The following is a 13,598-nucleotide window of genomic DNA, read 5'->3' on the forward strand; positions in this document are numbered from 1 at the left end:
GCATTTTGCATCCAACCACAGAGATGATACATTCCTAACCTGAGGAAGAAATGAGAGTTAGACACTTGAGCAACAAAGCAAACATGCAACAGTTAAAACCCAGCTCCTACATGATCAGTTCAGCTCCATCCAAACACAGCGCTTTGATTACTTTTATTTGTGTCCGATGTTTCACCGACATCCTCTTTGTTGAGTCGTAAGGCAGACACAGTTTATCCAGACCAGTTTATCACGGCCTCCTCGACAAAGTGCAAGTCATAAACACACCCGATCAATAAAACGAAAGAATTTCTTCCCTCTTTAAAGTAAACGCGTCTCATACTTTGTCCAGCTTCACACGCACCATCCAGCAGGATTTACGAAGAGTACTTGTACTTGCATGTAACTGAACAGGATGTATCATTCACATTTGATTTGCGATGAAACTGTTTGCTCCGGTTCTTTGTCTCCGTCTAATTTTCACATAACTTTGTAGAGACATGCAACTCGATAAAAATACAGTCCCGAACCACCGTTTATCACCTCTTAAAAGTGCATTAAGTGATAATGGTATGATACATTTAGGTCCCAGCTCCATTAAAGCCACGTCAGAAAGTCAATGTGGATCCTTTCACGTTGTTATTAACACATATCAGATTGAATATTCCTCCATGATTCAGCTTCTTCCTCTGACGTCTCCTCAGACCTAAAATCCCACGTCCGTGCATGCACTCAACGCTGTTAGTTCCCGGCCGTGCTGCTATTAGCTTCGAGTTAAATACACGTGGCTGTCTGCATGACGGAGTCACACAGAAGTGACGCAGTAGTAAAGAACGAAACAAAACAAAACACAATTTTTTTGGAGGGTAGGTATCACTTGAAAATGTCATTGATAGGTAACAGATGCAAAACTGTCAACACAAAGGTGTAATATCACAAGTGCGAAATGAAAGCTATAAATTGTCTACCCATAAATACATGTAGACAAACCGTTTGAGACAGCGATGCATCTTTGAGCTGGTGCTGAAGTGAAGCCTCTCGGGTCATTCAACACCATAAGCACAATCTATGAACCAGTTTTCCAGTTGGAGCTCTGAGCCAAGTGTGCGTTAGATCCTGTCGTCATATTCCTGCCAACACCGCTGTTAAAGTGATATCTGACCGACAAGCATAAGGAAGCAAAGATTAAATCTGAAAAATTGTCCTATGTGTCAAGTCAGATGCCAAGTAATGTGGTTACCGTGATGTTTATGGGTAGGAGGGCGTAGTTAGAACCAGCAGCAAATTAACCTTTGGATTTGCTGACCCAAGCCCTTACCCCAATCACTTTAACCATCTCAGATAAGCAAGGTTCACGTGAGTCAAAGCTTTTATCAAAATGTAAACAAAAACCAACCCAGTGTTTCAATGTGTTTTCTGAAAAACCTTCCTGACCTACATGGTGATGGAGAACACTCATTTTGATTGCAGTGGGAAAAGTTGCCTGCTTTTTTTTTTTCTTTTGAAAAAAAAAGAAAGAATTAAAAAGTATTAAAAGGTGTAACGCCAATGTTCGGTCTCAGACAGATCCGTCCCTCACATGTTAATGTATGTGAAAATTACTGAGCTCTCGCGCAGACTGAGGTTTGATTGACGGGTTAATCAATCAGCGTTGATCAGAAAGATATTGATTCGTTCAAGATGAGGCAAGGAAACTACTGCTAAACACAACAAAAGCCGCATTCGCGTGAAATGTTTGAAGAACAACACAAATATAACACTTTTACAAGATAATTCGACGAATTGCATCCGCCAGGATTTACCCTCCATCCATATCATCATACTGATCAATCGAAAGGATTATATGGACTTTTTGGTCGAATGAAATACAACGATATTCCAGTGGATTTATTACAGAAAGACAGAGAAATAAATTTCAGACTTACAGCAGATATTTACATCCGGTCGTAAGGCGGATAACGCGTTTCCTCCTGATCGGATTGGTGAGAACATCCAAAATTATGCTGCTGTAACTGCCGCTACTGCTCCTCGGAGTGTATCTCCCGTTTTTGATTCCCCCCCGCCTCCCTCATCCTCTTCCTCCATTCCCCCCGCCTCTCTTATCTGTGTTTGTGCCCAATCAAACAAAATGTAAGTACAGTTCATTTATCCATCTTTGCGCCACCTGCAGTGTCGAGGGTTGAGCGACGCAGACGCGTAAAAGTCACTTTCACCAGGAAAACCACACACATTTGAACGGTTGTTCCATTTGCCGAACTGATAAAGCCGATTTGTATCTATTTTTGTTTTGTTTTATTGACTGAAAAAAAACAAATGCCGTAACCCGAACATTTCCTGATATGGAGGTACTCAAGAAACACTCAAAGCCACTCCAAATTAGGAGTCATGATGTTACAAGAGGACTTTTCTCCTTTACTGCACTTTCATCACGTAAGTTTATAATCATACTTCCAGTAGCGTAATAACTATCCGCTATGTGCATAATAACCCCAAACTCTCAGACAATAATTTGAAAACGAAATTACCTTTCGCTGTAACTTGTGCGGGGAGACATGTTTGAGTCGTTCAACTGAGTCGAACAGGAAGGAGCTCAAAGACTCGCTGATGTTACACTTGCTTCATGATTCAGCTCAGAAGTCATTATTCACCGCAACAACAAGGAGAAATATTCAGATAAAACATCCTATCCCGGTAGAGGTAGGAGTATTGACATGAAGGATCTAAACTAAAAGTACTCCTCCTTCATGGAACGTGTACTTGAGAAAATTCAGTTCTCAAACCGCTGACCCCTATAAAGGTCATGCGAAAGTGATTTTGTTTCTTCTTCTTCTGTTTCGATTATATTTTCTTTTGCAATTATAAAAGTACCACATCTTTGCAATATGTTTTTCATCAAAGTCACCGAGACTCCTCAAAGTCCCCTCAAATAAGATGCGTGAGATCTACTCACGTTGAGTACAACAGATACCTCACTTTAAGAAGAGTACTGGATATTACGATGTGAATGTGAGCGATTATAAAGAAAGTTCCTTCACTAGTCTGCACTTTGGCAGGGCCTTCAGCCTTCAATGATCAAATAGTGTTATAGAAAAAAAATACGTTTCTTGTTATTGTTCTTTTTTTTTTTTTTTTAAACCTGAAAACTGATAACCTTGAAGTCATTTTTGTGTGTGTATGTGTTCCGGCCAGTCCTGCTGCATTTCTACGCATTTCTTCTGTCTCACATCCAGGCAGAGAAATCTGACGAAACCGTCTTGTGGTGATAAAATAATGTCCTGTAAGCTTTTGGTGGTTTTGTCTAAAAAGCCGTTTCCCAAGTCTCTCACACACACACACACACGCACACACACACGCACACACACACACTTAGTCTCTTTAAAAAAAAAAAAAATTTATGAATGTTCTCATGTTTTTTTTTTAATCCACGTTTTATGAGCAACAGTCAAATTGACAGACGGTATTTTCCCGTCATAATTAGTTTTTTTTTTATTATCGTGTCTATTTCAGCCCCCCCCCCAAAAAAAAACATCAAAAGAGATCAGTTCGGATCAAAGTGAACTGAGCGAGTGCTTGAAGATCTGCGGAGAAGGAGAAACCTGCCTGCGTATGGCTTACTCACATAAGCTCATGCCTTCCGAGCTTTTTTTTTCCGAGCGCTTTGCGCACGTATAAAACCTTTGAACTTAAATTTACATGAAAGTAATTAGAAAGCGCACAGGCCAGGATGTCACTCGGAAACTCCCGAGGATGCGCAGCAGCGGTGAGCATGTGGGCGACCAAACAGAAAGGAAGATTAACAATGATGTGCTTAAAGTAAGCGGCACGTTATGTTTCGCCTCACCGCTGTTGGAGGACCTCCGCTGAACCTTGCTGTTGTTGGGTCTGTGACGTGTGGGTCGCATCCGTACCCCTTAGATGATGCAGGGAGTTGAGCAGCCTGACAAACTTCATCCCGATTTGATCATGTAGCTCGACACTGAACACCTCTCCCAAATAGGAACGCGACTAGAGCAGAAATACAAAAGACTCCAACTCCCTGGACACCACCTTGAACACACAGGAAAACCAGGACTCTGTTTAAAGAATGCCTCGTGATACGCCGGTGGAGGAATTTGTCACCGCTTTATCAAACAACACGCTCGAAGACTGTAGTCTCTTATAAAAAAGAAACATTTTTCTTTTTGGTGTGATTTTTGGATTTGAATCTCACACTGTAAAAGATTCTGAGGATGATCGTGAGCCCGGGTGGATCCTGATGGATGATCACGGATGTATTTGATTAATAGTGATTGTCTCAACGAGAGCTGCTGAAAGCCTGCAAGCCACGACGAGGAGGAATAAGTTACTCAGTAAACAGGAAACAGAAAGCAGGGAGGATTTTCCATAAAGGCAATTGTAAATCATTTAATAGGTTAAATGTGTCTGAAAAAGTTAAACTGAGCCTCTTCATTCAGTAAAAAGAGGAGTCATTTTTGTCCCAAAACACAAGATGGAATATTTGCTCTCAGAAATTCATCTTTTCCTTGAACCTGAGTCAGAGAAGTCCATAGTGTTTTCCTCTTGCAGCAACATTAGTCATACACAAACGTACAGGTTGAAAGGTTCCACGGGCCGCCAGGTTTACAGGTTTAGTAAATAATACTGCACTCTTTAAATCCATTAAAAACTGGAGAGACATGTACTGGTAAGAAGAAAGGGGGGAGTCTCAGACAGGCCAAACAGTGTTGACTCACTGACTAAAAATAGGTGGATGGTCCAAATTTACATGCTGGGCTTCACTGTTTCCTGCAGGTTGGACAAGAGATCCCATTCATATGAAATAGGGTTGCTGAAATATAGAAATATAAACAATGGACATTAGGAGGGAGCCACTGAAGGGTTGTGTGTTATACTGCATTGGCTTGATGAGGAAAACATGTAAATGTCAAGTTAATGTCTAATAAATTCGACTACTACTACTACTACTACTACTACTACTATACTGCATTGGCTTGATGAGGAAAACATGTAAATGTCAAGTTAATGTTTAATAAATTCTATTACTACTACTACTACTACTACTACTACTACAATACTGCATTGGCTTGATCAGGAAAACATGTAAATGTCAAGTTAATGTCTAATAAATTCGACTACTACTACTACTACTACTACTACTACTACTATACTGCATTGGCTTGATGAGGAAAACATGTAAATGTCAAGTTAATGTTTAATAAATTCTATTACTACTACTACTACTACTACTACTACAATACTGCATTGGCTTGATCAGGAAAACATGTAAATGTCAAGTTAATGTCTAATAAATTCTACTACTACTACTACTACTACTACTACGATACTGCATTGGCTTAATCAGGAAAACATGTAAATGTCAAGTTAATGTCTAATAAATTCTACTACTACGATACTGCATTGGCTTGATCAGGAAAACATGTAAATGTCAAGTTAATGTCTAATAAATTCTACTACTACTACTACTACTACTACGATACTGCATTGGCTTAATCAGGAAAACATGTAAATGTCAAGTTAATGTCTAATAGATTCTACTACTACGATACTGCATTGGCTTGATCAGGAAAACATGTAAATGTCAAGGTAATGTCTAATAAATTCTATTACTACTACTACTACTACAATATTGCATTGGCTTGATCAGGAAAACATGTAAATGTCAAGTTAATGTCTAATAAATTCTATTACTACTACTACTACTACAATATTGCATTGGCTTGATCAGGAAAACATGTAAATGTCAAGTTAATGTCTAATAAATTCTACTACTACTACTACTACTACTACTACTACGATACTGCATTGGCTTGATCAGGAAAACATGTAAATGTCAAGTTAATGTTTAATAAATTCTACTACTACGATACTGCATTGGCTTGATCAGGAAAACATGCAAATGTCAAGTTAATGTCTAATAAATTCTACTACTACTACTACTACTACTACGATACTGCATTGGCTTGATCAGGAAAACATGTAAATGTCAAGTTAATGTTTAATAAATTCTACTACTACGATACTGCATTGGCTTGATCAGGAAAACATGCAAATGTCAAGTTAATGTCTAATAAATTCTACTACTACTACTACTACTACTATACTGCATTGGCTTGATGAGGAAAACATGTAAATGTCAAGTTAATGTTTAATAAATTCTACTACTACGATACTGCATTGGCTTGATCAGGAAAACATGTAAATGTCAAGTTAATGTCTAATAAATTCTACTACTACTACTACTACTACGATACTGCATTGGCTTGATCAGGAAAACATGTAAATGTCAAGTTAATGTTTAATAAATTCTACTACTACGATACTGCATTGGCTTAATCAGGAAAACATGTAAATGTCAAGTTAATGTCTAATAAATTCTACTACTACGATACTGCATTGGCTTGATCAGGAAAACATGTAAATGTCAAGGTAATGTCTAATAAATTCTATTACTACTACTACTACTACAATATTGCATTGGCTTGATCAGGAAAACATGTAAATGTCAAGTTAATGTCTAATAAATTCTATTACTACTACTACTACTACAATATTGCATTGGCTTGATCAGGAAAACATGTAAATGTCAAGTTAATGTCTAATAAATTCTACTACTACTACTACTACTACTACGATACTGCATTGGCTTGATCAGGAAAACATGTAAATGTCAAGTTAATGTCTAATAGATTCTACTACTACTACTACTACTACTACTACTACTACTACTACTACTATACTGCATTGGCTTGATCAGGAAAACATGTAAATGTCAAGTTAATGTTTAATAAATTCTACTACTACTACTACTACTACTACTAATACTACTACTATACTGCATTAACTTGATCAGAAAAACCTGTATATGTCTAGTTAATGTCTAATAAATTCTACTACTACTACTACTACTACAACTACTACTACTACTATACTGCATTAGCTTGATCAAGGAGAACCTGTAATTGTCAAGTACGGGTATATGTCTGATAAATACTACTGTTACTACAACTACTGCAAATAAAAATGAGAATTTGTGGTCTGATAATTTTCATTATAGTAGCTACCTACCACTACCATTGCTAAGTGGTAGTAGAAATAATAATAATTGCTATTCTTCAACTCGACTCATTTTGTTATTATTAAGGCTAAAGGTTGCATTTGTGATGATTGAATATACATAAAAAAGTAATCTCGCACATCATACAGTACACGTGAGTAAGAACCCATTCAGTTCTATTTTTAACATCTTTCATGCATACGATGGTAAACTAATGCTGTTTTCTGAAAGTTTTCATTGTTTATTTGTGGAAGTCCATGACAGGCTGACTGAGTTCTCTTACACATAGACATATCCACATCATCAACAACAACAACAACAACAACAACAATCTAATACAGTATCTCTGTAGGTTATTATGTGTCAATACTATGTGACAGAAGTGGTATAACTAAGCTAAAAAAAGGCATGTTTTAATTTCAAGACACAATGTGCAGAGTACAGAATGTGTTCCCCTTAGTTTGAATATTTCAACCCCGAATTAGCTCGTATCAAAAGGAGAAGGAAACACCACGCTCTAAGTAGTTGAAGCTGATTGGTGCTAAATGGGGGAATTGCAGCGACCGTCCACGTTTCTCAACTGATTGCATGAAGAATTTCAGTAGGAAGCTCAAACACCAATGGTCAACAGTAATACCATGCAGTCAGCCATTTGCCCCCACCCAGAGATGGTTATCATAAAAGCTCGAGCAGACAAACACAGCAACGCACCACAACAGGAAGTACAGTTATGTCCTAATTACTCTCCAGTTAAACCTACAGGGCTGAGACACTCCTCCGAGAAACATGCCTTTTTATCTGATTGAATAGACGTCAAACAAAAAAAACAAAACAAGCAAAAACATAAATATAAAACAACAGTATGCCTCAACGAAAGGATCTGCTCAATGAATATCAAAGCATAAAGGGAAGAACTTTCTTGTGTTACAAACCCATAAATAGTTCTTTATAAACATACTGCAACTTATAAACACAGACCCGAGTTTAGAAGAAAAGGTGAAAATGTTTCATCTTGACAAGGCCTTTAAACCCATTTTATAGTTCTCTTGTTTTTAAAAAATTTTTTTGTTGACTCTCACATTTTATGTACAATATATTAAACCTGGGTTTCAGCATGAAATTTAGAATTGGTCTGAGCTGAAATGACTCACTGAAAGCTCAAGTGCATCGCGGCCATGTACAGCCTCTTCTTAGCCTGGATTTTTCCTCGCGTTTGCCTCTTGTCTCATTGATGCTGTTGGAATCAAAACTACCAGCCCTGCGTTCAGAATTCCAAACGTAAAAGATTTATTACCAGACATGTATAAAAAAAAAAAAAAAGCAACTCGGCAATCAAAAATGAGTTCTGAATAATGTTCTTGTTAATGATATTGTGCCTTAATTCAAAGAAGATTTATCAATGGTAATTTAATCAATCAAAAGGCATTCATGTATTTTACATGAAAATGACAGGTTTTGCATGTAAAACTTTCATCTTACGCGATGAAGACAACAAATCCCATTATCCCACGCTACTTCACAACCACCAAACTGCATCTTTTTGGTTTTGAACCAGGAACCCCTCCCAGTAAAACCTACACACTGTGTATAGTTACCATAAACAGATGTCTAATTCAAGGGGGGGGGGGGGGGGGGGACGACGACAAGTCAGTACTCCTTCTTTGTTGGCTTCTAACAAGTGGCTAAACGAGACTACAAACACTGCGTTGAAGTAAAGCATCCATGTGTGGTGCATTCGCAGCATAACCTTAGCTTTGTACTTCCAACATTTACATTTAAAAAATGATCAGAGTCGGCAAAGATTATCATTATGACCAAAATGTGTTAAAAAAAAAGTTAAAAATACAATGTAAGAATCCTGCTGGCTTTTGGTTGAAGAAGCTAACTTCTGGACTGGCCTACAAAAATACCTCATGCCTGTGGTATTCTATTAGTTGATGATAAAAAGTTTTTATGGCAGAGATCCTGCTATGAATATAGACTGGACTGTAATTGATTATATTGACAAGAATTACACCAAAATATTCCAAACCTGCATTGGCACAAAATGCCACGAACGCTCCAGCAGAAGGAGATGACACAAAAAGAACAGAAGACGGTTGAATATACGGTATGCAGGGGACTACTAAGGCAGAGAGAGGCAGTTTGTGCCATCAAGATAAGTGTAAGACCCTGCCTCTGGCCCCAGCTGGGACAGGCTCCGCCCCCCCCGTGACCCTTAACAGGATAAGTGATAAGCAGTAGAAAATGGATGGGGGGGACACAAACATATATATATATATATATTGGTGATTTTATTCTTATACAACATTTTGTATATATTATTTATTTATAGGCTCCAGTTTATATAGATGATGACCATCAGTGCTGTTAGTAGATGTTATATTAGTAACACTGTAACTGTAGTTACTTATTTGCCCAACTATTTCAAATGTGAAAGTTATTCCTACCAGCAGATGTCACCAAAGAACCAACATTCACCACGGCCCTGTTTGAAGTGTCAGTCCGGTCCTGGTTGGGAGGTATTTGTTGTGCCCTTATCATGAAAGATGACTATTCAATGCAGCCATTGTTTCTTTGAAAGATGAAATACTGTATATATAAATGTTGCTATCAGTGACACCATATTGCAATACAGATACTGTTAACATGTAGCATACATATTTACATTGAGTGTTAAATGAACAATAGATTCATTTTCTTTGCAAATTTCTAAAGGACATGGCCATAGTCTCTCCAGGGGCGTGCACTGATCCATCTGGAGATAAGCCACAAAAAAAAAAAAATCTTTAGTATCCTCTCAGAATCCTCTATTAAAAACAAACCAGTTTTATTTTCCCACCTGTTTCCTCTCATCCTGTTTGGCTCTGAGCCTGATGTGTCTCACTCCACACAACTAAAGGCACCAAATACTGGCAAATCAAAGCAGGGCAGGACTGTGTTGGTCGTATGTTCATTTCCTCCTGAACTGACACAATGAGGCCCCTTAGTGCACACTATGTTGCATAGCTTACACAAATAAGGACAAATCACTGAAATGATCCCACCCCACACTCATGGCAGCAGCAGTGGGTGTCGTACATCAGTTGAAGACAGTACTGACTGTTGAAACTATCTGCTTTGGGGCTTCCACTACCTTCTCTAGCAGAGCTAGCATTGATCTGAGTGCTGCTAGCCCAGCCATGGGTGGTGCTAGCAAAGCTAACAGTAATACTAGCATCAACAGTGCGTGTAAAGACACTGGTGGTGTTAGCACCACACAGCAGGATGTTGAATGATTCAGGGGTTTATAGGACTTAAAATATTTGAGAACTACTGATCTAAATGGGAAACATTTGCCTTTGTGCCCTCTTGTGCCCGTCATTTCAAAAATGTCTGAGTCAGCATGTAGGAATCACGATACAAATGGTGGGAGATACTAACCACTATTCTTTTGAAATGAAATATTACCTGGTACTGTTATTTTCTGTCTGTTGTGTTCTGTTGAGTTTTTATTTCTAAATGTATAAATTATGAATGTGGCTACATTAGACAGAGAGGCTTTGAGGTGTCATGCTAATGGCTCTGGAGCTAATGGCTAGCTTTGCATGCTAGCATACATCTCAACAGGTCACCAGACCATCACAGGGCCAACACATAGAGACAGACAACCATTCAAACTCACAGTCACACCTACGGTCAATTTAGAGTATCAATCAGCCTCGTCCCCTCTTGATGTCTTTGGACTGTGGGAGGAAGCTGGAGTACCAGAGAGAACCCACACAGGAACAGGGAGAACATGGAGACTCCACACAGAAAGATCCCGTGCCCGAGCCGGGACTCGAACCCGGAAACTTCTTGCTGTGAAGCAACAGTGCTGACCACCACACCACCGTGCAGCAGTTTAAGTGAGTAAAAATTAAAAAAAACTTTATTTTTGATAAGAGGATTCAACAGTTTTGTTTTTTTTTCCTGGCGTACCCCCTGATGTAATTGAGTGTATATCCTTGAGGGTACACGTACCCCAGTTTGGGAAACATGGCACTGCGTGATGAAACTTCTCATCAGTCCTCTGGTTATTCTGCAAAAATAGTCTCACTGGAAATGATCCACTGTAATCATACATGTTCAGATGGTATGAATACAATTTAAACTGCAGCTTTTCTGGTTGGTTTTTGGTCTAACAAATGGATCAGTGGTGTCAAAAAGTGTTGGACTGATTGTAAACAGTTTTAATTAATATTTGGGAGTAGGTAAAATGATATTCATCATTTTAACATTCTCATCCAAGACTTCTCACTGTCTTTTTTTTTATTATCCTCTTTTGCAAATAATGTGCATGCACAGGTTTGACATGACCATGCACTCTTTTGTCGACTAACACTCAACCTCGGGTGAAATAACTGTGAAGAGAGGACAGGAAGCAGCGCTGGACATTTGATAAGCAGACAACAGATTTCATTTCTCTTTATTATCAGACAACACAAAGCCAAATGACTTCCAGCCTTACCACGTCCTGCTACACTCCCTCCTCAGAGTGTAATGAAGTGAAGCCGGGCCCTGCTGTTCAAAAACAAGAAATGAAGGTTCTCTCTCTAACTTATATTTGCTACCATATGTTCAATAAACAGCTTGTAAATAATGTAAGCATCCTCTTTTTTTTCCTGTGACTTATTTATCTTTTGTTGAAGGCTGGGATCATTGGTATGAGAGAGAGGAACTGGGGGAGGCGTTCTAGGTTTGGTGCACAATGGGCGGCTGGGGATTTATTTCAATTATTTAGGTTAACTGGGGAAATACATCCTTCTTTATAGTGAGCCCTTTGTGTAAATAGAATCCATTTGAAGACCTCCCAAGGGCACCTCTTGACTCCCTTGACACTGGCTGTGATGGGATAATGGGGCGGTGGAAGGAGAGTAATGAAACAGTTTGTTAATTCTTTAGTTTTAAGACTTTAATAAGAGCAATGTTGGGGTTGACAGGTTCATTATTTCCTATATTTACTGGTTATAATGCTATCATTTAAATGTTTATTATGCATTAAAAACACTTTCATCCCTGATATATCCATATACAGAAGATCTTTTCCAGGGCGTAAAGCATTAAATTCTTTGTCAACCAAAGTTTATCACGCCTCAGTGCTGGTGGCAGCCGTGGGCTGGAGGATTATGGTTTCAGGTTGTCCATCCGTCCCATTCTTGTTAATGCGATAGCTCAGGAATGGCTCGAGGGAATTTCTTCAAATTTGCCACAAACACCCACTGGATCTAAAGGATGACGTAAATAGCTTTAGGGGTTCAAAGGTCAAAGGTCAGAATCAATGCAACCTCACATCAACACAATATTTCACATCTTGAGGGAATTTCCTGATATTTTGCACAAATGTTCAGTGGGACTCAAGGAAGAACTGATGAGATTTTGGTGGACAAAATGGTATTACTAGTTTATAGTTTATATGTGTGTGTGTGTGTGTGTATATATATACAGTATATATATATATATATATATATATATATATATATATATATATATATATATATATATATATATATATAATTATAGCCATAATTTATTAAAGCCTAAACAATGTAAAAAAAATTCAAAACATAAGTATGAAGTCTATTTACTTAATGGTGGAAGTGTCTCACCTAAACATCATAAATTTTTAGAGTCTGGAATAATTTATCAGGGTGTGCCATTAAACAGGGATTTTCTAAGGTAATAAATGCACCCATTTCAGGTGTCGTTTGGTTCTCCTGGGATGACGAGGGGAAAGCATGCTCCAGGCAGAGGCTAGCTGTTTGCAAATACAGAGCAAAGAGAGAGACAGAATAACGAACATGCAGTTTTTTGGTACTACTGACGACAGCATAATTCCATTTTTAACATTTGGTAATCCACATTAACGCCAATGTTTGGTAATTAATATTTGTGCAAAATTAGGTAGCACAGACTTGGATGCAATATTGTTAGACATGGGGGAGCGTGTGTGTGTGTGTGTGTGTGTTGTGTTATGTCCTGGAGACCTTTTCTGGTATAAACACGGGGACCCCTTAGTTCTCATTAGGACCAAAAAGGGATCGTAATTTCAAAATTCAATTTCTTAGTTCATGGTTAAGGTGTGAATTTAGGTTAGGTTGAGGTTAGTGTTAGTCATCATTAAGTAATGTTTAGGATTAGGATTTGGATTAGGGTTAGGGTTAGGTTTGCCATATGAATGGAAGTCAACATGGACAGCTATGCAAACCCCTCTCTCTCTCTCTCTGTCTCTCTCTCTCTCTCTCTTTCTCTCTCTCTCTTTCTCTCTCTCTCTTTCTCTCTGTTTGTGTGTGTGAGTGGTCTCATGCACTACACAAAATATAGGCAATTTTTTTTGTCGTCTTGAGCAAAATATTATCCATCTGTTTGTCGTACATACAAGGTCCTATATATGCCCCCCGGTATCCACTCATTCAAATAAGATTAAATAGATGAAATACATAAACACGCTCATACACATCAAAACATTAAGAATAAAGAAACCCTGCTAGAGATAGTCTCATTATTGGGATGGGAATCGTTCAAA

At 38.3% G+C, this 13,598-nt stretch overlaps 1 protein-coding gene across 4 annotated transcripts in view; it reads right to left on the reverse strand.

Annotated features, from left to right (window-relative positions):
- LOC147246362 (uncharacterized) overlaps positions 1–9,190 on the reverse strand; it is a 15,526-nt gene extending 6,336 nt beyond the window's left edge. Inside the window, exons 1-4 of one of the 4 annotated variants that reach the window (XM_086182989.1) lie at positions 9,087–9,190; positions 8,206–8,312; positions 3,821–4,807; positions 1–39 (exon numbers count right to left, since the gene is read on the reverse strand). The exon at positions 1–39 is cut by the window's left edge and continues 582 nt beyond it. In XM_086182989.1, coding sequence (XP_086039115.1) covers positions 1–39; positions 3,821–3,930 — 149 coding nt within the window. In that variant the 5' untranslated portion in view covers positions 3,931–4,807; positions 8,206–8,312; positions 9,087–9,190. Of the gene's footprint in view, positions 40–2,504; positions 3,486–3,820; positions 4,808–8,205; positions 8,313–9,086 lie in introns of those variants that run through there. The other 3 variants (XM_086182988.1, XM_086182986.1, XM_086182987.1) reach the window with 3 other exon arrangements.
- Positions 9,191–13,598: the final 4,408 nt, after the last annotated feature.

The sequence above is a fragment of the Aulostomus chinensis genome, chromosome 17 (assembly GCF_037954235.1).
Source record: "Aulostomus chinensis isolate RoL2024-O1b breed Wild chromosome 17, RoL_Achi_v1.0, whole genome shotgun sequence".
Classification (NCBI taxonomy): Eukaryota; Metazoa; Chordata; class Actinopteri; order Syngnathiformes; family Aulostomidae; genus Aulostomus; species Aulostomus chinensis.